General features: G+C 41.4%; 2 protein-coding genes and 1 non-coding gene across 3 annotated transcripts in view; 1 reads left to right on the forward strand and 2 right to left on the reverse strand.

Annotated features, from left to right (window-relative positions):
- Nucleotides 1-12,647, reverse strand: part of LOC109470711 (F-box/WD repeat-containing protein 7-like) — a 54,994-nt gene extending 42,347 nt beyond the window's left edge. The window contains exons 1-2 of the mRNA XM_019769767.1: nt 12,106-12,647; nt 9,220-9,576 (exon numbers count right to left, since the gene is read on the reverse strand). Coding sequence (XP_019625326.1) covers nt 9,220-9,576; nt 12,106-12,213 — 465 coding nt within the window. The 5' untranslated portion in view covers nt 12,214-12,647. The remainder of the gene's footprint in view (nt 1-9,219; nt 9,577-12,105) is intronic.
- A 249-nt stretch (nt 12,648-12,896) lies between these two features.
- Nucleotides 12,897-12,968, forward strand: Trnaa-ugc. Its single transcript has one exon. It is a non-coding gene; the product is annotated as a tRNA-Ala (tRNA).
- A 1,574-nt stretch (nt 12,969-14,542) lies between these two features.
- LOC109470738 (dnaJ homolog subfamily A member 3, mitochondrial-like) lies at nt 14,543-22,168 on the reverse strand. Its single transcript, XM_019769803.1, has 12 exons — nt 21,940-22,168; nt 21,152-21,291; nt 20,787-20,867; nt 20,254-20,475; nt 19,541-19,693; nt 18,642-18,789; nt 18,207-18,271; nt 17,704-17,832; nt 16,515-16,630; nt 16,015-16,112; nt 15,264-15,403; nt 14,543-14,662 (listed from the first exon to the last, which is right to left on the reverse strand). The coding sequence occupies exons 1-11, from the start codon at nt 22,115-22,117 to the stop codon at nt 15,279-15,281; spliced, it is 1,455 nt and encodes a 484-aa protein (XP_019625362.1). The 5' UTR covers nt 22,118-22,168; the 3' UTR covers nt 14,543-14,662; nt 15,264-15,278.
- Between the last annotated feature and the right edge of the window lie 4,203 nt (nt 22,169-26,371).

Here is a 26,371-nt window from a genome sequence, read left to right on the forward strand (position 1 = left end):
AGTATACCACAGTATCAGCAATTAGAACTGCATCATACACAGCACAGTATACCACAGTATCAGGAATTAAAACTGCATCATACACAGTACAGTATACCACAGTATCAGCAATTAAAACTGCATCATACACAGCACAGTATACCACAGTATCAGCAATTAAAACTGCATCATACACAGTACAGTATTCCGGGCTGGGCCGTAAAGTTCCGGAATGCAGTTATCAAAGATTATAGCGGTCCGGGTATGATATAAATATATATACACATGTTTGTTGCAGGATGTCACAATACCAGAAACTAAAATATACATGTATTATTCAATACGCAGCCAATAATCCTTCGCAAGTTGACGAAGGCTAGGAAAGCGACAACAGATGTGACCCCTACAACAGTAAGGAGAAGGGTGAAAGAAGTAGAGACAGCCAGGAAGATAACCAGTAGAGGAGACACTGCGCTACAGCTTACTAAGGAGTTGCAACGCCTACCTCGTGAAGACTTACAGGCTGCATTAAAAGCTGTCAAGCTGGACAAGATCCGTATTCCAGCAGCCAGTCTCCTGTCAGCAAAAACAGACCTGAGCATAACCTGGCACCAGACAAGAGAAATGAAAAGGTCAGCTTTCAGCTATGTACTTGTAACAGTTGTCTGTAACATTAACTGTATTCAGACAATAGTAAGGCTGGATCACAATGAACTAAAGATACAAGTAAACCTTAGTACATGGTATATGCCAGTGAATGCTTTTTGGAAGCTATAAAAACATGTTTTAATTGTATCATATAAATTAAATGGAACATTGAGGAAGAATATTTGTTTCTTTTCATTTGTTAAGTGCAATATCTTTCTACCCTATTCCAGATGGCTGGTTCAATATGGCATCTCTGTTGAGTCTGAAAAGGAGTCGAGAAGGATTGCAGGTGAACTCCTCAGCCCACATGGAGTGGTTAGTGAACTGCTGCCCTTCACTGCAAAGGACGGTGACTGCAAAAGCGCCACCTACATTGGCTACATAGGCGAGAACTAGAACACCAGTCAGAAGCCAGAAGCTCTGAGGAAGGTGTCTGATAGACATCAAAATGTAACCAAGGTGAGACAAGTTTGGTTGTGTATAAGAAAATCCCAATATCAGACATCGACCTTGTTTTATGTACAGGAACAAGCCATTGAAGACTTGACGTCTGCTGCCAAGCAGGCGGCAGAGGAAATTGTGACCCAGTTTGAGGCTTTTCCGCTTGACCTGGTTACAAGGTCTAATGACATCAGGGTGAAGTATGAGACAATCTTCAAGGCATTTGCAAAGTGCCATAAAGGGTACTCCCACACAAACAGCATGACTAATGAGGAGATATTAGGGGTGGGTACCTGTTCGGCTCTTTCAGGTCCAGGTCCAGGTCCAGGTCCAGAGGATCAGGTCCAGGTCCGGACCTGTACCTGTACCTGATTCTGGATACCGGAGTATCAGTACCAAGTAATATTTGCTAAATGATCATTGCTAAATGCTTAAAGTAACCACTACAAAATTTTTTTATTAATTTTTTTTTAATTTTTAAAATTTATTCTTTTTTTTAATTTATTTTTATTTTATTTTATTTTATCCTATTTTAATTTTATTTTATCCTATTTTATCCGTTCTATACATTATCAAGCTTCTCCTCTTGTCCTATGGCTACTAAGACCTCAGAACCGAATATATTAATACATTAAACTTCCCAACCAATCACATCGCAGGATTTTGTGCATTCGCCCCCTCTAGCGGTTTGGGCCAAATTGCAGGTCCAAATTAGGGAATCCAAGATGGCCGCCGCTCGGCACAGTTCAGAGCCGATTCCCGAACTTTCCTTGTATTTACCTTGGTATTTTACGCGATTCAAGCAAAGAAAACATGTTGACCACAAGAACAAAAGAGTAATACAGCCTTGGGAACCTAATGGTCCGTTTTGTTGGGTACTAATTTCTCATTTCGAGTGAAAATTTATGTGGGGCACAGTGTGACCATGTGGTCAGCTTGATCGATCCGAAGCAAACGCAACCTGCATGTAAAGTTCTCTTTTATGATTTCTAGATGACTATTGGTAATGAAAATATGGAGAATATTGTTGCAGAATGAGAGATACGGAAACTAAGGTAAATTTCTTTTATTTTGAGGCTGGATTTTCATTTTCCTGGCTGGCTTCTTCTATCTAGTGATCATCAGTAACTACAAGTTTAAATTTTTGTTCCGGTCCAAAAAACCGGTCCACTGACGTTTCGGTTTTTCGGACCGGACCGATAAAATTTTTGCGGTCCGAACCGGTCCACCTGGACCGGTACCCACCCCTACTGTACGTAATAATTAATTTTAAAGAACATACAAATTTTTTCCATCTATAGGTAGAATTGAAATATTAACATTTGTGCTTCCAAGACAATTTTTTTTTAACGAAATTGACCGCAAATTTATGGTGAGTTTCTTTCTTGTGTTCGAACTAAGCTTGAACTCTATAACTATGGATTTAGCTACCAACACAGATGAGCTTTCATTCGAATGCTTGTTGTTGGATACACAGTAGTACACCCAGGGCTCTCCCCACTTAGCACTAAATGAAGCAAGGGTGCTCTCCCTCTCCCAAAATCCGAGCACATCTCCCAAAATGTTCAGATTTAGGGCTTTCTCTTAGTATTTTCATTTTGCTGATTTTTTTCTTAACATCAACCGAATAGGGAGCACCTCTCCCCTAAAAATTTCTGGGGAGACCCCTGAAACCGCAAAAGTTTCTACATTTCGGAGTATGTCAACTCCCAGTGTGCCAGTCCGCCGCTATCTCAAGGTTCAGGTTCAAATGCCTGCTTTATCTTCAACCACTGAGACGACCTAACCTTGACCGTGACATGTGGTAAGACTTTGAAACTTGACCTTAGCATTAACACAGACTGTCAGAGTGCCAATGTGCGATGTAACACACCCCTTCAGGGTGCTAGAACGACTGCAGGGCTGGAAATACCACCTGCAAGTTAGTACAGGTAAAATTGGAGCTGTGCAGATATTTCTGATGTCTACCTGCACCTTATCTGGCCATGTACTGGGTCAATACAATATATGGGTCAATATATCATATATATGTCAATATTTGTGTATTGACTGGTACCACCTACATGCACATTTGAATGAAGTGTGAAAGAAATAATGTCAAAGGTTTCTGACTAGTTTTCTGTACTTCAGATTTTCTGAATGGTGCAGGTAAAATTTGTCTGGAACAGGTAATGTCCAATGTTACCCACGCCAGTGCTGGTATCCAGAGAAAAAAAAATATTTCAAGCCCTGTTCCTGCCTTCCTCTTGGTAATACCAGCTATTCTCAAAGGCAACTCATTTCAAAAAGCTTGTTTTGATGTCTCCAGGTACTTCAAAGCTCTGACTTAATTTCTCAGGATTATGCCTAAATCCTTACTTTGTTGCTAAGTTTCCCAGAAGACTGGCTTCACCCTTACAACTCCGGTCGGTGACAGGAGAGGAATGTTCAGACAGTCCTTAGGCCACGCCAATTTAATTTGTTGTTTAACGGATACGCCCGTTCAACTTCAAATTCAGAATCAACTGCAAAATGCTCATATTTTGCCCTGAACAGTTGAAAACAGTCCTTTTCTTCCTAGTTGGTACAGTTCCTAGCATTCCATCTTTCAATGCAATGGTATCATTAAAAGTTCAAAATTCATAGTTTAAATTTTGAACCAGCCTGGTGTGTTGACTTCATGGCTCCTATTGTACCATTTTGGGCCATAATAGGATGCCTAGGCCTGTTTTTTTTTTCGCCCTGTCGCTTCATATTTTTTTCTAGAAAAATCTGGTAACCAACAAATTAAATTGGTGTGGCCTTAGCTGGAGAGGCTTTGGCGCGGACACAAAGGCCACTTGTTCCCAGACAAATTCCTCACCAACACCTTCCAGCCTCGCTGGTAACCTGCCAGAGGTGTTTGGCAGCCTTTCCAAGACTTGTGGTACAGGAGACAGAGTCAGACAGAGTAGACAATTGTTCCTGGCTGTTTTTCTAAGAGACTGAAGGCTTCTAAAGGCTTCGCCACTTCAGTGATACCAGTCATTCACTGACATCAGGTCACTGGTTATCAAGCAACAGAAGTGAAGGCACTAGCCTGTTATGTCTGCAAGAATTAAGGTTAGGTGATACAGATTTAATTACATGGATGACATCCTATAGGCCACCCCAAAACTGATGCGAGCGTACAAAAAAAAAGTTGGGCAAAAAAATTATTGTCTCCATCATAAAATGTAAGTGGTCAGGAAGGTTGAACGACTGAACACATAGGGCATGGTATATCAAACAAAAAATTCTTCATTTTGTTCTTTCACATCTTCGTTGATTTATTCAAGAACTTATAAGCAAGCTCTGTGGAAGAATGAATCTCTAAATTTTCAAAATGCAGAAAGAGTCTTAAATTATGCATCACTGACAATTTACAGGGACAAAGTGTCAGATATTCCTATGTGAAAACAGCCTTCTCCATTCTCACACACACAAGACAGTGTGGGTTGTCCATTACCCTAACAAGGGGCTGACCCTGGAGACCGCAGGGGCACATGAACTGTCCCCTTTAGCACAACTATGGACCATCAGGGAAGTCCATACAACCAGGCGAGATCCTCCCTCCACTGGGACTTTCCCTTCAGGCCAGTTTACAAGAGAACAATCAGGTCGACAATGCCACAGGGTCAATCCAGAGCCGCGGCCCTTGACACCACACAATGTGCTGGGTTCTAACGGAAACCACTGGACATCTTTCACGGGAGACATCTGAATAGACGGCTCTCAAGTAGAATTACCACCAGTGATAAGGCAGTTGCAAGGAGAATTGTCACTGAGAATTAAGTATCTCACTCTATGCTTCATTTCCTAAAGAACTTATGGAGACAATTGTTAGAAACTGTATCATTATAACAAATGTCTCGTTTTCTGCCACCAAGTGTACCGATAGACATCTGAATAGACGGCTCTCGAGTAGACTTACTACCGGCAATAAGGCAGTTGCAAGGAGAATTGTCGCCGAGAATTAAGTATCTCACTCTATGCTTCATTTCCTAAAGAACTTATGGAGACAATTGTTAGAAACTGTATCATTATAACAAATGTCTCGTTTTCTGCTACCAAGTGTACCGATAGACATCTGAATAGACGGCTCTCGAGTAGACTTACTACCGGCAATAAGGCAGTTACAAGGAGAATTGTCGCCGAGAATTAAGTATCTTGCTCTGTGCTTCATTTCCTAAAGACCTTATGGAGACAAGTGTTAAAAACTGTATCATTATAACAAATGTCTTGTTTTATGCTACCAAGGATACCGATAGATTTCTGAATAGCCAGCTCTCAAGTAGAATTACCACCAGCTATAAGGCAGTTACAAGGAGAATTGTCACCGAGAATTAATTGTCTTGCTCTATGCTTCATTTCCTAAAGAACTAGTGGAGACAATTGCTAGAACTTACAAACTGTATCATTATAAGTAACAAATGTCTTGTTTTATCCTACCAAGGAGCTTTACTATTTAAAGCTCAAGTAGAATTACCACCAGCGATAAGGCAGTTGCAAGGAGAATTGTCAGTAATGTCACCAAGAATTAAGTATCTTGCTCTATGCTTCATTTCCTAAACAACTTGTGGAGACAATTGTGAGAAAGTGTATTATTATAATAAATGTCTTGTTTTATCCTTCCAAGGATACTGAGAGACATCTGAATAGCCGGCACTCAAGTAGAATTACCACCAGTGATAAGGCAGTTATAAGGAGAATTGTCACCGAGAATTAAGTATCTTGCTCTATGCTTCATTTCCTAAAGAACTTGTGGAGACAATTGCTAAAAACTATACAGTCAAACCTGTACTAGCGGTCACCTTGGCATTGCGGTCACTCGGCCATAGCGGTCAGTTTTTGCCGGTCCCTTGAATTTTTCCCATTGACGTAAGCATTAAGAATCGTGTCTATAGCGGTCACTGTTCAACGCGGTCAGCGGTCACCCCATTCCGGTCCCGCCAGCATGTCAACACCGCCGATAGCGGTCGCGGCTGGCCGTAACCCGCTAAGCACCACGGCCGTAACACCACCCCACCTCGGGCTACGACCGGTATGAGCCTTGTGATAATTTTCCGATCGCTACATTACTAAAATGTGAACTGAAAATTAAACTCCATATGTGTATGAAATAAACTGGCTTTTGACACGAAGTTTCTGCGGGTGTCTTTGATATCTGCGTTTTCCCCAACACCAGTGCCGTGCGTGCCGCATGGAGCTTTCAATGGACTCGGCCGCTCGGCGAAGATTACGGCAATTATCTTTACAAAAAAACTTAAGAATATCCATATTTGGTTTCTCGATTCCTTGAAATGCGTAGATATGTGCATAGCTTCCGTTTTTCATGAGCATAATTCAAGAAATTTGGCTCGAAAATGCGTTTCGTATTTTTCCAAGATGGCGCATGTGTTAGCTGCAGAGGGAGGTCAATTGGGGTCATCGGAAGACTACACTGTTATGGAGGTAGATACACTGAGTTTTATTTAACTTTATTAGCGTCAAATGATGTAATTACATTATGAAAACATTTGAAATACATTACAAAAAGTAATTTTAGATGTAAATTTAACACTGTAGTTGATATTTTAGGAAAGATATAAGTCTGAAAGGAGGAAATTTTCTGTTGACTACCACATTGGCATAATGGTAGAGGCAGACAACCCACGCGGGGAGAAACCCAAGCCGTAAACAAAGGAGAGTTTTCGCTAAGTTTTCATGTTCAAAAACGACCAAAAACGGAAAGTAACTGGCAACTGACTAACAATTATTTTGCTGTTAACTAAATAGACAGTATCTTGGTACAAAATAACTTATTTACGTAGTTGGAATTCGCTGTGGCGTATGTCGGTCGCGCGAAGCAAGTGTTCACCAAAGAGCAAAAACATGGCGATGTCGTTCTCTTCCACTTTTCGACTAACAACAACAACAACAACTAGTAACGTGGCGATTGCGGAGAAACGATGGCGAAAGCGGAAAGACAGACGCCGAACTTATTCCAAAAGGTGGAAGTGATCCGACTGGCAGAGAGAGTGAGAAGAAATCGTCGAAAGCTGAGCTTAGATTAAATGATTTTGCAGTCGATAGAAATTTGTTTGGAGTTGAAAGTTTGTTGCTTGATTTGCTTTCTTTTCTTTAGCCACATGTAGTACTAGTATGTACACAAGAACAGTAAATGACAACCAGTGATTTTGTATGTTTTAAATTATGTGAATGGTTTCATTGTCCCAGAATAGATGAACTGAATATGTTGAGTGTATGTATCTTTGATGTCAAGTTAATGTTTCCATGCAATATTTCTGTATTTCTTTTTTTTTTCAAGCAAGTACAAAATAAAGTACAACTAAAGCAAAAGAACAACAAATTATTGAACTAAGACATGTACATATAAAAGGGGTGTACCTTTGCAAATGTATGTATTCATATGTTTCAGAATAAAGACATCACTGTTGGTACTCAAAGCATGTGTCCCTTTTTTGGGGGGGGGGGGGTTCAACTAACCGGCTGTTTCTCTATAGTGGTCACCTGGCCATAGTGGTCAAATTTGGCCAGTCCCTTGAGTGACCACTATAGGCAGGTTTGACTGTATCACTATAACAAATTAATGTCTTGTTTTATCCTACCAAGGAGCTTTACTATTTAAATCTCCTTGATCCTACCAATTGAAAGCCAACCTTTACTAAGCGTGTACATGCATGCAGATGAAGGAAACATCCAGACCACTGCCTGAATGGAGACGGGATGTCTTTGAAATGAGCATGACACCTACCGAAGCTGTAGAGTGTTACAAGTAACAAGAGATAATTATACACTACACAATCTTCCAGTTCTACCAAGGACACTACATATGTTGGGGATTTTTGTACTGTGAATGCTGATAACTTTGCGGAGTTATATTATCTGGCAGGTGGGAAAAGGCAGTTTTTGCAATTGAAACAATTCTGCAGTACTACAGTAGTAATACAATTCATGGTGTTAACAATTTGCAGGAATGGGCATCGCAAAAATAAGTCCACTGCAAAAGTTTCTGCATTTACAGTACAACCTGCCTCCCAACAGTTTGTAAACAGTATGCTAGGAAAATGTCTCCCAACATCTGCTTGGGTTTAGGTAAACAACTTCGTTGAAGCCTTGGAGTTTGAAATTTTGCTTACTTCTCCGCTACTAATCCACGGGTAACTCTAACCAGCATCAAACAAGGTGTAGACGAATCTAATCAACCTTTCAGCATATCTGTTACAGGTGAAACATTGCCTGTCTGACAACAAACCTTAATCTGCACAATTTCCCCAACCACAAACAGGACGGAGGTTCTAGATTTACCCAGACTGGTTTAGATTATTCGGTCTGCTAACTGTTTGTTTCCTTCCCTTCTAGACCACAGTATTGACATAGCTGACAAGCATTGGCAGGGATACATGTATGTCTCACAGCATTTCTTAGAAAGTAACAAGAAAACCGGATGGACTTGTCCACACAAGGCTAAATTTGACTTGTCAATCCCCAAATTCATCCGGTTTTGTAAAGTCTGGTATTATCATGTCTAATTGTGTTGGATTCTTTTACACGTGTAGTGTAGAGGTTTGATGCCTAAGGCCTATGCCTGAAGCTGAGTGAAAGGACGAATACAACCTTTCACACCACGACTGCATTTCTGCAATCTCAGCAAAAAAGGACTAAATGCATCATTGCTTTAAATAAACCAAGATGTCTTTTAAACGATTACAACTTGATCTAGCACCAATCATGATAATAAAAGCCATACAAATCTATATGCATCCTAATAAGTATCCTAACATGTGAAGCCATATCAGGTCATTGACTGGGTGCATAGCGAGGTCACATACATTAGATTACTGATCATCAGTCTGATGACGAAAATGCCCCAAGGCAAAACACAGCAAGTTGTCTTCAAGTACTGTAAATGCTTTTACCTTCGCACTTAGTTCGCAGTGATTTTATTTTGCAGAATGAGGGAAAAGTAGGTTTTTACAGTGTTAGAAATTTGCAGTTGAAACAATTCTGTATTACAATAGAACTATAAAACACACATTTGTGTTGTATTATGATTTTGCAGTAAAAAAAACTAAAAATCCCAAAATAAAATTTCTTCATTTAAGGTACATGTATAATCTATAACCTAGGAGAGAAACGAAGTCCACTTACCAGGTTTTTGATACACGACGACACCCCCTTCGGTACAGGGATTCTCGACGGCTTGTGTCTTCCCTCGCTCTTCTGCGGCGCAGTCTTACTAACCGGCGGCGTTCTCTCTGGTGTTCGCATTGCTGAAGAAGTCTCGGGCCTTTCCGTTTCGGCCGGTGGAGAGATGGCCCTACTGGTGCTAGGCCTGGTCAGTTCTCGGCCCCTCAGCTCTAAGGTCCTACTGAATATCCTGTGTGGGCTCCTCCTGGGGCTGGTGCCGGTGTGACAGACCAGGGTCCCACGGTTCAGCTCCAGTATGCTGGTTCCCACCCCGGGGACTCTCGTCAAGGCTTCCAGGTTGTCAAAACCTCCCTGGACCTGGAACATGAATTGCAGTCGAAGATTAGGAGACAATACTTAGTATAACAATTATTCTTCTTCTTTCATATAATAAGAATAGTAAGGTACAACAACAGAAAATGGCTACTAGTATCTTACCCAAAGAAAATACTATAGCACAAATAGGCATTTATTTTCTAAAGAATAAAAAAAAGATTGATATGAAGGGAAAACACAAAACACAGGCAAGGTAAGTTTTGGAAGTTAGAAAAAAAGTGAAAGTTTTGTAGGTAGGCTCACTTTCTCTCGTTCCCCTACCTTAGCTGTTGTTATGACTTCTTCAGACGTCAGTTCTAAGAGCTAAGTCCGTACTTACTGATAGAGAAGTGTAACGCTATCCCACTTCTTGCCTCCAAATACTTTCCCTTTATGCAGTTTCTAACACATAGCGGAAATCCGTGCCAAGACATACCAGCCGCACGGCCAGCAGAGGCCAGGCATGACGAAAGTAGCAAGGCTGAATTTTGTCTACTGCATCACACCACAAACAACATCTGGTAGAGCACTACAAACTGGCAACATAGCTCGGTCCTAGCCTCCGTAGCAGGCTTACAAAACTGGGGGTTTGGTGGTCTTCTGCTGTTTTCTGATTAGCCCAGTTCAGTAAAAACGGGGATAATTCAACCAGGTCGGCTATGTTGTCTATATGCAATCAGAAAATAGCACATAAAAGATCCCAAAGACCCCCAAAACCCCCAGTTTTTGGCATGCTATGGAGGCTACCTCAGTCTGAACCTACCAGGGCCGTGCTTGTTGTCACAGTCCATTGACCATGTTGCACCAATAATCCCAGACAATACCTTACAATCACTATCTCTTCATCACTAGTGGGGGTGGGTTGTCTGTCTGTCTGACTCATGGCTTTGTTGTTTTTGAGCAATACACATTTAGGAGGGTAAAGAACTGTTGACATAATCGTTTACACGTGGTTCTGAAAGGTTTATCTTGATCAAGTTGATTCCGTGTAAACAAAAGAAGGTGGAAGTAAACAGGATGTATTTGGGATTTTTGGAATGTTCAATTTTTTAAAGTAAACTTTATGTTAAGTTTTGGTTTATCTCTTCTTTTTGCAATTGGTTATCTATTGTTCTTGAACGTAGAAGTGTATTCCCAGTTTATTATATCAAAGTTACATGTCTTCCATTGACATTCTTTGAAATTTCTGCTTCTTTCAGTGTCAGGGTTTGGTTTTCTTGTCATTAATTGCATTGGAAAGTTCAGTCTATAAAAATGTTATCTGAGAAAAAATGGCAAATAAAACAACAGGGGACCGGGAGTTACTTTGATCAGATTATAACAATTGTCACCGAGGTGTGAGCTGTTGTTTTTCTCTCCTGCTGACATAGCCGAAATTTCGCAGCTCCATACCAAACCCTGACCCTCACGCATGTGAAAGGAAGAGTTTATTTCACAACAAAGGTGGAAAAATGTTGGTTCCCATGGGACCAGAGTCACATGGATCTTCACACCCCCCTTTGTCTTCCTATTTCTTTTGTCTCTGGGCATGCCTCGGAGCCCCAAGCTACATACATATACACCACAGCAACTGTTTAGCCCCCATAGCATGCCAAAAACTGGGGATTTTGGGGCCTTTGGGAGCTTTTATGTGCTATTTTCTGATTGCATATAGACAACATAGCCGGCCTGGTTGAATTACCCCCGTTTTTTTTAGAACTGGGCTAATCAGAAAACAGCCGAAGACCACCAAACCCCCAGTTCTACGGAGGCTAGCAACTGTTACAGCTACAGTTTTTCCTTCCCTAAAACCCCTAGTATGTATTTTAGGCAGGCAGGCAGGCCTGATACTGGGGCCTTTCAGAGGAATCAGACACGGGGCCAAGTCAAAAGAATTCCAACCATGCCCGTCCATAAACAAAGTTATTGTCCCACACTAGTCGGGGCACCGACCAAGAACCTGGTTGGGACAGCTGGATTTTTCCCTAGCGTCACCAAAACAAAGGGAACTTGTGCCAAGTCTTTTGTCTCTTCATCGTTCGACAAGCTGAGCAAAAAATTAGCACGATTTTTAAACAAAGTAGGATCTAGATAGACTGAAAACTGCACCACGTTTTTCGGCTGGACATGGTCTAGTGGCGAGATGTAAATGTGCACCTTGGTATTTTTAGTGTCAACACAGGCCGGGTCGTGTCAGCTTGCAGCGGCATGGGAAAGTCTGTTCCACCGGCTTTAATCTTAAACCACAAGCGTTTATGCTACCAGTTTTATAATCCCTGAACAATTTTCACCACTTCTACATATACGTGAGAAGTTTAATGAGAACGACGACAACCGGTTTCACATGGGAAAATATTTAGTAGACAAAACGTGCGTTTTGTTTTGTTTCCGTATATTCAGTTACGCCGGTCTTTTCTGAGTGCAGAGGTCATCGGAAGGCGCGCGAAGCTCAACTCATTTTATGACAAGGTTACACAAAGGAATAACAAAGAGACCGAAATATTCAGGAAGACGTATAAGGAAGAGGAAAAGAGTAGGAATCTTCGCACATACCTCTCTAGCTTCGATGATCGCCTCAGCTTTGGCGCGGCCGACTCCCTTCAGCCGCTCCAAGTCTTCTACTGTTGCCACGTTTATGTCCAGACGTTTTCCGTTCGCCATAATTTCAATTCACACCCAGACGTCGTCAGATCATCAAAAACAACAACAACACGTAACGCCGACAGGTACCACACCTACTACAGCCTTCTCAAGTCTCCAGCGGAAGTATGAAAGAGAGCGGGTCCTTTGGGAGTTTCAGACGACAGAATCGCCAGCTATGGGAAAATCGGTTCGCCCTCCCCTGTGAAGTGACCCTTGATAGTCGCTCGTCGCGTGCGATCAAAACGGGAGCTTGAGAACCGAACGTTGGAACGTAACCTTGCTGGCTCGATGCCCAAGTTCCCAGGCCATCCTGTCAGCGTCTAGGAGAAGGTATCGTCTGCAGACAGGGTCGTCTGGCTAGGTTAGCGTGTGACGGACAGACGGGCACTCATCCCGACCCGACACCACTGCCGCCATTTTGGGGAGATCCTCGTACTTTTCTTCCGGTCATTCCCGGAAATCGACGAACACTCACGGAAACACCCGAAGTGGGCGTCCACGAAAACGCCCGATGTGGGCGGCCAGGATATACTAAGAATGACAAAGGATTTGTAAATGATCAATGTTATCAAAATGTTCAGAATCAAACAAACCCAAAGACTCAAACTGACTGATAGATAGAAACATATGGGATAGGCAAAACTGACAATAGTTGTTTCATTTGTTTAAAAGCTATTGAATCAATCTGATAATTCATGAATGGGGATGTAGCTCAGTGGTAGAGCGCGCGCTTTGCATGCGCGAGGCCCCGGGTTCGATCCCCGGCATCTCCACTTCCTTCTTTTTCGCTCTTCTTTTTTTACACACAAACAGAACGCAACGCTTTATTATAGCTCTCATTTTCTGACTTGCCTAACAGGAGGATGTATCGTAGGAAAACATTGTTTTTGCTGTTTCTTCTGTTCCAAACACTGACCTGATCATTGACCTGAACCAGACCGTCTATCACCATGGTAACTAGTTTTGGGTTAATACATCATGTTGCAATTTACAGGAGGGATTTAGACTCCTGTCACCATGACTGAGTTTAAGTAAGAATTAACAGAGCAGACCATATGAGAAGGTAAACATTATGCATTTGCTTTGCAAATGTTACCTTTCTAGTTACTGGTTTGTATTTATTACTGCATTACAAATTTGGTAGTGTGTTGTTAAATTTATTCATTATTTACGTATTACACTTTTCAGAGCAATTTCTATTCAACAATAACATCATTATTTCTTACGTACCAGACCCTGTACTTGCAAACAACACATTAAACTTGACAAATCATGTATCACTAGTTCTATATGCTCATACATCTATAACTGCGTCAAGAAGCGAGAAGTCGAACAATGTAAATAGTAGTTCACATTAGTATGTATAGTTTAAGTATTAATGCTGTATGCTTTTCCTTGTCTATTCATGACCTGTACTTAGCTGTTAGAGCACAAACCTACAATAAAGGTCTTTCATTCATTCATTCATTATCAAGCAACAACAAAGACAATTCAAACTGTTTAAGATTTTTATTGGTCATTCTAGTTGTTTTTCTTCTGAGCACATCATTTCCAAATAAACAATCTTGGAGACTGCTGTGGTGTGTTGAAAGTTGGTTCTTCCATATACAATGTATATTTGCTGAGCCTTGACCAACCTTGCAGTGGGGACCCCTAGCCGTTACCTTAATCATTGCAGTTTGATACTGCACCTGCTGTAAACCCATTGTATGTATATGTATACACTTATTTTTTAACTCATCCGACTCAGACCAATAAAATCATGTACGTTTAGTACATGTTGTACATTCAAGTCTCTAAACTTAGTTACATCATTTAATACTCACACATTTACATCGGCAACATATCAGGACTGTGCTACACAAGTTTATTATACATTTCCTCTAGTATAACCTTCACTGATTCTTGCAGTCTGCTTTAAATCACAAATAGATGTGCCATAGTGAACATCTGCAATATAGTTACTGTATTTCTTGTCTGTGTGTGTGTGTGGGTGCCGTCCATTTTGTATACTTGAATAGGGGAGGGTGGGTCAGATCATGGAAAAAGCAATGTTTAGTACATTTTTGTACATGAATACCTGCTGCGCATTACCAGTGTAGTGACATGAATTTGGTACACTCAGGCACCTATGGGTTGTCAAACATGTAGGTTCAACAATAGGGTAGTATGGGAAGAAAACTCTCTGGTCACCTCCCCCTTATGAAATATAGCAGGTGTTATGTGAGAGTGGTGGTTGACAATATAAGCCAGGAGAGTTGGTTGTTGCTTTTGATCCTAGTTCTGTTCAATATAGTAGGTGTGTTATATCATGTACATTGTACAAGAGATGGTGTAGAATACTAGTTGGTTGTTGCTTTAGATCTTTAGTTCTGTCCGATCTTGCGCTTGGGTATCCAGTCTCCACAAAGTACAGACTTCACCTTGGCCAGCAGACCTTCCTCATCTTCTATAGCCTGTTTCCCACCTGGGGTAGAAAGAAAAACACTTGTCACTATGTTACATAGAGCAATACAGCAATACAAAAATACCAAAGATTTCAGACTTATGAGAAGTGTTTTGGTATTTGTAAATGTATAGGAACTGTATTGTGTGACCATGGGGAAATACCTGATTGAATTACATCACATAATAGATTACATGTACATATATTTAATCATATGATTGTACAATATATGATGTAACCTCGAGAATTATTCGGGTATTTCACCTGGTTTACGACAAGGTTTATGATTCCAACCATAATTACATATATAGTACACATTCAGAGTGACTCCATACAACTACATTTGTACATGTATTACCTACTACATCATACTACGTATGGCAATCTGGGCCACACCCTGTCAATCAACTAAAACCAAATCTCTGCCCATTCCCAATTCTAGATACAGACTCCCCTTAGATTAGTGGATTTCTTAGAGGTAGATCAAGCAATTTCTTCTTTTCCTTCACAAGTAAACATAACAAGCAAAGTAAAGAACCAAAGAAGACACAAATTTCAAGCAATTTCTTTGTTATCCTTGTCGATGTACATGTACTAGTAAACATCAAGTTTACAGCCATACCTCTAAGAAATCGTGCTACCGTTGAAGGTTGCCCAGCCACCCCAGAACCTTGTCCTTAAGCTTGCTGAGGACTCCCCCTCCCTCCTTCTGCTCTACCTCCTCTGTATCCCCCACACTAGCCTGAACTCGCGTTTTCTCAACTGTGGGGCAGAGGAAGACAACTGATTTTAAAGGGACAGCTTTTTTAAAGAAATGTTCTACTAGTGCAAGTACTAGAGTTGGTCCCAAATTCTGGGAAGCCCCAACAGCAAGAAATCAAAAGATAGACAATATTTTTTGGATTGTCTTACCATTTGTACTAGTAGCAGAATGAACTAAACTCAAACTACAATCATCAAACCGTATAGAGTAACTAACTGACAATGTGTTTACCTCTTTCCAAATGTTTTGAATTTGTATCACAGTAAGCTACTAATAACAAACAAGCAAAGCTCTCACAGCACTCAAAAAGACAGGCTTTTCATGTAACTACACTGCAAACTGAGAGAGCTAATCCTATCCATGCATCGCTTTCTATGGTGGACAGAGGAAAACAACTGATTAAAAATTTTATTAAGAATCTTGGACACTAAATTGAACGAAACCAGCCTTTTTTTGCACAACATTTTAAAGAGGCCAACTAATCTAAACCAGGATAGTGAGTGAGTGAGTGAACTACATCAGGAGATTGTAACCATCCCTTGTGTACACTACCTAAGTGTATGTTACAGGTACAAGGTAGCAGAAGGAGGGTTAAAGAGGCTGTACCCACCATCCTGAGTGTTAGTGATGCCCTGGACTGTCCCGTCCACATCACTCTCCTCTTCTGCATACGCCATGACCAGGGCCTTCTGCTTGGAGGACAAGGAACTACAAAACGGGGAAACAGAGAATTAAGTCTCAGGCAATATAATTAAATGCTGTGTTTAGAATCATCTGTCATGTCTATGACAATGCAAGATTTTTTACAATTCTATAATACAGTAGCGATATGCAAAAACGCGAATTCGCCATGTCATGTTTTTGCAGTGGAGAGGTCACAAAAAAAAAAAGTTCACAATTTCTGCAGTAAGATCAGCTATGTGAAAGAAGAATGGAAGATCTGTATCTGTATAGCCGGTATAACCGCCTTTCGGTGCGTCAGCTTCGCAGGCACGCGGCGCGGTGGCAGCTGGCTACATTACACCGAGCGACTTGTTACACCTAACCCTTGAACATCTAACTCTAAGCATTGTTTAAAGCTAAAGATGATTGGACATGTATGTTACTTACTCTGGTACTTTAATCTTGATGTGTACGTAGTGATCTCCGTAGCCGTACCCCTGCACACGTTTGATGCCCTTCCCTGGCAGTCTCAGCCGAGTGTGGGACTGGGTGCCACGCGGGATCTACAGTTCAGTCAACAGGAAACATGTTCAACACTCTTGCAAACAATATCTTTCTAAGTTTATCATGATCCTATACATTCTAAGTTCATCTGTGTTGGTAGTAATCATAGTAAAAAGTTGAACTGATGAAGGCAACAGTGGTTGCTGAAAATTTGATCTCTCTGTAAACTGTGTGTTGGAATAAACTTCAACTTTTTACTATCATTCTAAGTTGGCATGCCTTAAATGTTGGTGTGAATCCTTGAGTTCAGATTTACTTTCAGGACTCGAAATCCTTTTTTTCTGCATACCTGCACTGGTGTAGGCAACATTTAAAGTTACCTGCACCAGACAAGTTTAAGCTGCACATCAGGAATACCTGTACAGCTACATTTTTACCTCTGCTAACCTGCAAACATTTCAAACCCTGACCTTTTAGTACTTGATTATTTACATGGAGGTTTTAGCCAGGCCTCATAACATCAGATCTACAAGGTAGTGATTACCATTGCAGTATGTGAACAGCAGAAGATGTGTTAATCATAGGCCATAAGTATAAGACCTGAGCTCCTATAGGACTGATTTTCATTGTGTTTAAGAATCCTCATCTCCTATTGGCAGTTAGGGGTGTATGGCCACAAGCTCTTAGGGATGAGGCCCAATCAGCCTGACATCAAGAGATTGCTTAACACAGGCTAGCCTCCGTAGCAGGCTTTTAGAACTGAAGGTTTGGTGGTCTTCGGCTGTTTTCTGATTAGCCTCCGTAGCAGGCTTATAGAACTGGGGGTTTGGTGGTCTTCGGCTGTTTTCTGATTAGCCTCCGTAGCAGGCTTTTAGAACTGGGGGTTTGGTGGTCTTCGGCTGTTTTCTGATTAGCCTCCGTAGCAGGCTTATGGAACTGGGGGTTTGGTGGTCTTCGGCTGTTTTCTGATTAGCCCAGTTATTCAACCAGGCTGGCTATGTTGTCTATATGCAATCAGAAAACAGCACATAAAAGATTGCAAAGACCCTGAAGACAAAAAAAACAACAGTTGTTGGCATGCTATGGAGGCTAAACACAAGCTAGGTTTTTAAGGAATATAGGATGTGCTCACATCGATTGTGACGTTGTCATATATGCCCTTGATGCGCATGTTCCCTCCGAGAATGGCCTGAGCGATGGAGATGGCTGCGTCTGTGTGGATGTCTGCACCTTCACGCCGGAAGTACTCACTCCTCGCAACCTGCGACAGGTCAACATATTAACTCTTGGTAGGCTACAAACCACCTGTGTTACCTATCTTACAGGTTTATCCATAATATGAATATTCAGGTAGAATGCAACCTTAAGCATTCTACTTGTCATACAAGCAGTATCATCTGCTTTCATAACTTGTTTTACAGGAGACAGTCTATGGGTGTACTGAATAAAGACAATATGTGCTTCCACATCCTCTCTTTCACTTTTTTGTCTAGAGTACTCACGGGGTAGACTCGATATACTGTAGAACTTTCAAAAACTAAGTATGTGAGAGAACGGATAATTCTACATTCTTCATTATAGTTCGATGGCAAACATCTTAAATAGGTCTCAGTTGTACACCAAAGTTGTACTCACCCTGAATGTGATGAAGAGCTCCTTACTTCCCATGGGCATTCTCACAGTCTGTCCATCCTCAACACCTGGCAACGTGGAGGGGAGATATGTACATCTCTAGTAAAGGTAAAACCCAACTCCTTATGTAAAGAAGACCGAACCTTTTATGCCTTATGATCATTCCAATCCTTAACACTAAATTTGTACGCATTTTGGATAACATTTGTGTTTATCTACCACTATTTGGAAGTTGGTGATTCACTACAAATCACCCACATGGAAGCCTGGAGAACCCGTCTCATATTAGCCACTCCTAAAATACATCAGCCATACCAAAGCCACATTATACTAGGAACTACTTGACAAAGCATCACCTTCAACTGAGTTGAGGATGGCAAAAATAAAATAAACATTGTATTGTGGAAGTAGATCTAATACAGCAGTGATCCTACTAACCTGCAGGTACAGGCACCATGACAGATTTTTTCTGCTGAGTCTTGCCCTGTCCCCTGCAGACGATACAGGGGGTGGTGTAGATGGTGCCCTGACCCCGACAACGCCGACAGGTCGAGCGCATCATGAACGGACCCGTGTTGATGGTTTCCTAATGAGTAGGAACAAGAAATCAGGATTGTTTTCTTCTTCGGGTGGTGTATAATGCATCATACTCACAATGATTACTGCCAATTCCAGACAGAACGTACAATGGCCGAATGTACTGTGATTGGGTTTTCAGGATTTTTGTTGGATGTGTGGCCAATGTTGCATCAGGACTTTGCTTGTTGCAGACAATATCTTTTCTGACACAACATTTGAAAAAATGGACAAGAGGCCGTAATACAACCTTAAACAAGACATTCTGTCGAAGTGCTATGCACAGTACATTACAGGTTCGCACAGGTGCAGTACGTTCTGCTGAGCTTCTATAACATACTAACCTGTCCAGTGCGATGGCAGTACTGACAGCGAGTGATTTTGGTGCCAGGTTCAGCCTTGTTGCCCTTACATCTGGGACACGTGTCCATCATGCTGAAATATCCCAATTATTATAACATACTAACCTGTCCTGTGCAATGGCAGTACTGACAGTGAGTGATTTTGGTGCCCGGCTCTGCCTTGTTGCCCTTACATCTTACAGCTACACCTATAACATACTAACCTGTCCAGTGCCATGGCAGTACTGACAGCGAGTGATTTTGGTGCCAGGCTCTGCCTTGTTGCCCTTACATCTTACAGCTACATCTATAACATACTAACCTGTCCAGTGCCATGACAGTACTGACAGCGAGTGATTTTGGTGCCCGGCTCTGCCTTGTTGCCCTTACATCTTACAGCTACATCTATAACATACTAACCTGTCCAGTGCCATGACAGTACTGACAGCGAGTGATTTTGGTGCCTGGCTCTGCCTTGTTGCCCTTACATCTGGGACAGGTGTCCATCATGCTGAAGTTCAGCTCCTTGTTAACCCCTCGGCACGCTTGGGTGAAGGTCAGGTCCATCACAAACTGGGGGGGGGGGGAAAGAAACAACAGTAAAACATTAGAAGGGTAACATTTGCATTTAGCAAATGCATAATTGCCCTGAGGAAAGTGACAAACGGTCACCGAAACGTAAGCTGAATAAAAGACTTGGTTGTGTAGAAAGAGTCTATTTACTCAGTGACTTACCAACCTGATGAAACTATTCACGGATGCATTATGTCTATCTTGACATGGTATAGCACAACAAACTATTGCTTTGTTTATTCTTACTCAAACACATTCATATATATGGTGACCAGCCCATCCAGCCAATTGCTACATAATGTAATCCAACACCACATCATATACTACAGCACCAGTTACCATGGTGACAGCCATCATTGACGTTATTTTTTTGGAGAAGAAGAGTTTATTGAGATACCCTTTAGCCCCATTGGGACTAATCTGCCAGGGCTCATCAGATACATAGAACATATAGAATATAGAATATACAAAGAAGAAAAAGAAATGGAGCAAACACAATATATTGTCCTTCTCCGAAGGTTACACATTTACGAAGCAGTGAAGTAGAAAAATTATCCCACCTCTTGTGGTTGCTCGAATTGTGACTCAAAGTCGAAGCCCTGGAACCCTCTTCCCGCGTTGGAGAACTCGCTGAACACCCTGCGGAACAGTTCCTCCGGATCCACATTTGTCGACCACTGGCTCTGGGAGAACCCGTGGCCCGTACTGGCGCCGGCACCGCCGAATGCACCAGCCGAACCAAACGTGTCGTATTCACGCCTCTTCTGGTCATCACCTAATATCTGCCATGTGGCAAAAAAAAACAACTGTTGTAGCAAATAATGTAACAACTGTTGTGGCAAACACACAAGAACTGCTGTAGCAAATACATGTAGTAGAAACAAGTTCTGTACAATATGGCTTCAAAGTGCCAATTGTCCAGAGGTTAAAGCCCGTGACTTGTTAACAGTTCTTGTCTTTTACTTATGTTTTACTAGTAGATTCCACTTAGTGTCATGCTACCATTGGTTGAACAGTGATGGACAGGAAGGACCAAGGTATTGTGACATGAAACTCAGGAGGTCTTATCTCTCCAAAATCTTTTTCACCCTACCTCATATGCTTCTGCAACTTCTGCAAACTTCTTCCCAGCGTCCTTGTCCTTGTTTGTGTCTGGATGCCACTTCTTTGCCAACTGGAATGGACAACCCAAAACAGCTTAGTGACTTAACTGGTTGATATGCAGTAACTGATTGTGTGAGTTCAGATGTACCTTTACAAATTACATGGCCTCATAACATCAGATCTACAAGGTAGTGATTACCATTGCAGTATGTGAACAGCAGAAGATGTGTTAATCATAGGCCAGGTGTTTAAAAAAAACGGCTACCTAAAATTCTATTCAAATTATAGGATTATTTAATTTTGAAACAGGATTTCGGAACATAATATCAAAAGGTATAAAAATGTGTTTCTTACCTGATAGTAGGCCTTCTTTATATCTTTCTGTGAAGCATTTTTTGAAACTCCTAAAATTTTGTAAAAGTCTTTTCTCTGTGTGCAAACTGAGGAGGTATGGAACGCTGCTATTCCTTCTGGTGCCCTTTGCCACGGTTGTGCTGCAAAAGTAAAAATCACAGTATATTTAGGTATACATATCACGCAATAATGTCTGTATGTTGTTTAATATGCTAGTATCATTTTGTTGACTAATGTTGATTATGCAAAAAAAAATTATGTTTGAATGTCAATATGCCATTAATAATGAAATCAGAAATTTATGAAGTATCAAAATTATCTTCAGCTTCCTAAATTCCCCCATGTCAGCATTCCTGCCAGATTCTGTGACCTTTGACCTTATGCCTGTCAATCTTCCCCGACCCACGTGCTGTCAACCTACTGTCTCGACTGACAGCAACACAAACCTACATCTCTGCCACCCAAAACAATACTTCCGCGCCGAATGTTGCCAAAAAACAAATTCTGATGCTTTGGTTCCCAGTGGTACAGAAACTGGGCCTGGGTGACGTAACCGTCCGATTTTCTATGACGCAAAAGTTGACTACCACTCCAGGAGTCCTTATATACGCAATTTAACGAAAAATAACATTTGTAAAAAGCTAGTTTTGTGTGCAAAGAATGAGACATACATAAACGGTGTAGTAACGGCTACGCTTTCTACGATAAATTTATGATTTAATTTTTGTAGAACGAGCTGCTAGCAGACAACCAACCATGTGCGCAACCTAGCAAGGTTAAACACCTACCTATTCTGCCGGTTAAAATGGCTTGACATCCACATACTGGCGCCCTAAAATGCGATAAACTTCTGAAGTAAACTATGAGAGAACTGTTGGTAGTCCCTGGAAATCTGGGGTTTCTGTGCGACGCGGAAAATTGAAGATTTTTCGACAAATTCAGTCTGCAAAACCGGGACACCGCCATTTTTCTCGGCTGCTGTTCTGCGCAAGCGCGTAGATGGTGATCGCAACCTCTCGCGAGACTTTGTGACGAGATCTGAGGGTGAAATGCGCAGTGACGAAGCGCCATCTACCGTTGATATTGCTTACTGCAGCTAATAAACAGTCACACGGTGGGGTCGTGTGGCGTAGCGGCAGAGTGCGCGACTCGGAACTTAGAGTCCCGGGTTCGAGTCCTGACATGCCACCCATCTTGTGCCCTTAGGAAAGGCACTTTACACGACTTTCCTCACTTCGCTCAGGTGAAAATGAGTATTGTCATGTCATGTACTAGTATTTGTCCCCTGTGCTGGTGGCGGCATTAATATAAGTTGAAAAGACTTGAGTGTGTCGTCACCACGTCTGGTGATTACATGTTGGAATAAAAAAAAATAAAAAAACAGTCATACCGTAGTTTTCAGACTTTTTGTGTATAAAGCATGAATTGATTGATTTATTGATTGATTGATCGATCGATACCAAGCAAAATAGAAAGACAAAATACCCACCTATATATCAGTAAATTACGATGGCATAGAATAAAGTCTCAAACTGCAAAGAAAACTCTAAGAATTTTTCGATATTTTTTTCCGGTAAAAGATATGTGGAGGAGTGCCAGACCTTAAGGACTCTCCAAGCTGAGGTTTAGGCTTTGGTTTATTTTTGTCGCGCTTTTAGGAATTATCGGGGTTTTCTTATTTTTGTACCTGTATCTTTTTTTCGGGGGCAATTAATTGATACTGTCGATTTGACACTGTCTTGCAGCCACCACAGAGTACAGTCTACTTGGAGATTGTGAAGACTCCGCGTTGAATGATTTGCGGCCTGATCTTTTGTTGTGGGCGGTTGTCAGCGCGGTTTCACACATCATTTGGGAGTAATTCAGACCGACTGAGTTCGGTAAAATTGGATTTACGGTCGCGAAAATCGTTCAGCCAATTTGGCCGCATTAGTGTGGGTGCACGCAGGTGCGCAGCGATGCTTATGTAAGGGGGTGTAATGGAGTCTGTACCGCAGACATCCGGTAAGAACCTCTTTTCGGCCGCTCGGTTTAATATTGAGCCAGAGGTCAGCAACCGTAATGTCTTGTACACGCACGTACGCGTACGTATTGTTTTTGAATAAGGGGACGGGTCATTGAGGCTTATTAAAACGGCGAATATAACCATCATATTCACAGCTTTTTCATCTGTTGTTTCTTTAGTACATGTATTTATAAAGATTCATATCATTATTCAGAGAAACATAAAACGACACAAATAAAAAGACAACCTGTTGTGACGGCGGACTCAAGTTATACGCAATTTATTTTCTCGCTGCCACAGATTACACATTATGGAAAATCAGAATATTTGACAAGACACTAAAACTGATGAATATGATACTAAATGAATAGATACATAAAAGATGCCTATTTTGATTGAACTGGCGGTGTGTTCTATGATAAATAATTTCTCAGAGAGATAAAAAAAAGAAACCATCAACCTAATTGTTTTCTTTGCGGCTGAACTGTGTCTATTTTCATTACACTTTGGTTGAAACAGCTTCAGCTGTTTTTCATATACCACATTCACATTGTGAATAATTTCTCTGAGAGATTAAAAAAAAAGAAACCATCAACCTAATTGTTTTCTATGCGGTTGAACGCTGTCTATTTTCATTGCATGTTGGTTGAAACAGCTTCAGTTGTTTTTCATATACCACATTCACCCACGCACAGTACTGTAACCATCCCGTGACAATACACGCATGCCGCGGGATATTTCTGCGTGGGAGACTGAATGCCGTCATATGTATGCTTCCAAACATGTTACTTCAGTTATTCTCCGCTAATTGAAAAGTAATTGAAAACGTGCTATTCTGACATCATTTCGGATCCCTTCAAAACAGCACAGCTAACCGTAAATGCACATTTTTTTCTAACCAAGGACATTACACATATCTATAATGTCCTTGTCAGTCAATGGTTGACCCAGTGAGTTTTGATATTTATTTCATTTACGGTGCATGTTTACTACGATCCGGATTCATTTTCATTACATGTTCATCGAAACAGCTTCAGTTGTTTCTCCTACCACATTCTCCTACGCAGAGCTATACACGCATGCCGCCCGGATAGCTGCGTGGGAGAATGCCGTCATATCATGTATGATTCCAAACATGTTACTTCAGTTCTCCTTCTCTGCTAATTGAAAACTGATTGAAAACGTGCTAAGTTGTTTAGACACAGTCACAATTTGAATCATTCAGGATCCTTTGAAAAACAACACAGCTAACTTTAATGCACATTTTTTTCTAACCAAGGGCATTATATATACCTATAATGTCCTTGTCATCACCAGTCAATGGTTGACCCAGTGAGTTTTGATATTATTTCATTTACGGTGCATGTTTACTACGATCAGGATTCATTTTCATTACATCGAAACAGCTTCAGGACCCTTCGAATTCAGTTGTTTCTCATATCACATTCTCCTAGATCCTACGCAGAGCTATACACGCACGCCGCCCGAATAGCTGCGTGGGAGAATGCCGTCATATGTATGATTCCAAATACTGTTGCTTCAGTTCTTCTTCTCTGCTACTAGTAATTGAAAACTAATTGAAAACGTGCTAAGTTGCTTAGACGCATCACGATTATTCTGCCTCTTTGAATCATTCAGGATCCTTTAAAAAACAGCACAGCTAACTTAAATGCCCAGGCAAGAAACCTGCATGCCTTGGAGGCTAGGCCACTAGGCGCTTTTCCTAATCTCCAAGCAGATCTTTCGGTGGGGGTTAGAAACTCTCCAAGAAGAGGTTGTAGGGGAATGATCGTTAGATTTTTGTATATGGCAGTTTTTTTGTCTCTACTCGCCGGTGGCCGGCGACCTTCTCTGGCTAATGGATACTCTTGCCACCAAAAGGATCTGCGTGGAGATTAGGGGTAAGACTATCAAATTGGCCAGCCTGTATCCATTTAATTTCTTCGGTGGGGAAATGCAAATGGATACAGGCTGGCCAATTTGATACTGTCTTACCCCCACCGAAAGATCTGCTTAGAGATTAGCTTTTCCCCATGACTAGGATAAAATTGTCTGGATCGAGCCGAAAGCTGTTTTTCTTACATTTCTAATTATAGCTTTCTTGTCGCCTGAATTCGAAAACTGTCTATGCTATCTTTGTTACATTTCTAATTATAACTTTCTAATTTCTGCCGTCCTAATTCGAAAACCGACCCTGTAAAAACGCCTAGCGTGCGGTATTAACTGTTAAATGGAATTGGGTGGGCGGGTAATACAACCAGCACCGTAGAGAGACCGAGGAGCCAATGGTTTCCAGCTAGGCAATTAGCCCCATCCCGCGGCATGTCAGCCCTATATGCCAGAAAACTGGGCGATCAGAAGATAATAAAAACGACTCTGTGAGTTATGTCATATCATCCATGATATGATATGACACCTAGCCTGGGTACCATCCTATTTATAAGACAGGGCTCCCATACTCCCCCCTAAGAAATTTCGGTGGGAGTATGGGAGCCCCGGCATACAAATAGGATGGCACCCAGGCTAATGACACCAAGGATCTGGCACAATTTCAAATATCACAAGTGCCATAAAAAGAGGCGGTATCGCTCGTCAAGTAAATAATAAAAGCTGATCATAGTAGTACGGTTTGAGATTTATTTGAACCACCGAAGAGGTTGTTATCGCACCTTATTACCCTCGCTTTTTATACAACATGCCACATTTATCGAACGCGTCTTACGCGATATACTAAGTAACTGCACGGAGGTAACAGAAAAGCAATCACATGGTGACATTTTCGCGACATGCCATGACGAGAAAGGGAGCATGGCGGAGTGAGTGTGCTTATTTTGCCGTATATGTGTATGTTTGGCTGTTCCTTCAACTATCAATTTTCTTATGATTTCTGTTTCGATAAGACTGGAACGAGGCGGTCGCACGGGTCGTTTTATTCTTCATCATCGGTTCGTTCAGACCCTCCCCGATAGCATTAGTGGTTTGTCCCTACAGGTTTACACGTTCGTCTTCATTTTCGTGTCGCATGTAACTACGTATTAAATGTACTAGTATCTGTGGCACCCAACCTACGTGTTAAAACTGTAACGGTTACACGTATTTAAAAAAATTGACATGGTTTCAAACGTTTTTGGACAAAAATAACTTTTTTTTGGAGAAGGGGCCCCACACAGTGGAATTAACGTACTGCCCCCAGTTCTCGCGTTGTTTGACGCGCC

The sequence above is a fragment of the Branchiostoma belcheri genome, unplaced genomic scaffold (assembly GCF_001625305.1).
Source record: "Branchiostoma belcheri isolate BF01 breed outbred unplaced genomic scaffold, Haploidv18h27 scaffold23, whole genome shotgun sequence".
NCBI classification, from domain to species: Eukaryota; Metazoa; Chordata; class Leptocardii; order Amphioxiformes; family Branchiostomatidae; genus Branchiostoma; species Branchiostoma belcheri.

Bases quoted from the DNA above. Each gene is read 5' to 3' on its own strand.
- LOC109470738 (XM_019769803.1), bottom strand. From the start codon at position 22,117: ATGGCGGTGTCCCGGTTTTGCAGACTGAATTTGTCGAAAAATCTTCAA. The intron at 20,868-21,151 runs GTAAGAAACACA...TGTCCATTCCAG, and splicing joins TAAAGAAGGCCTACTATCAG to TTGGCAAAGAAGTGGCATCC. The intron at 19,694-20,253 runs GTGGGATAATTT...CCCCCCCCCCAG, and splicing joins AATTCGAGCAACCACAAGAG to TTTGTGATGGACCTGACCTT.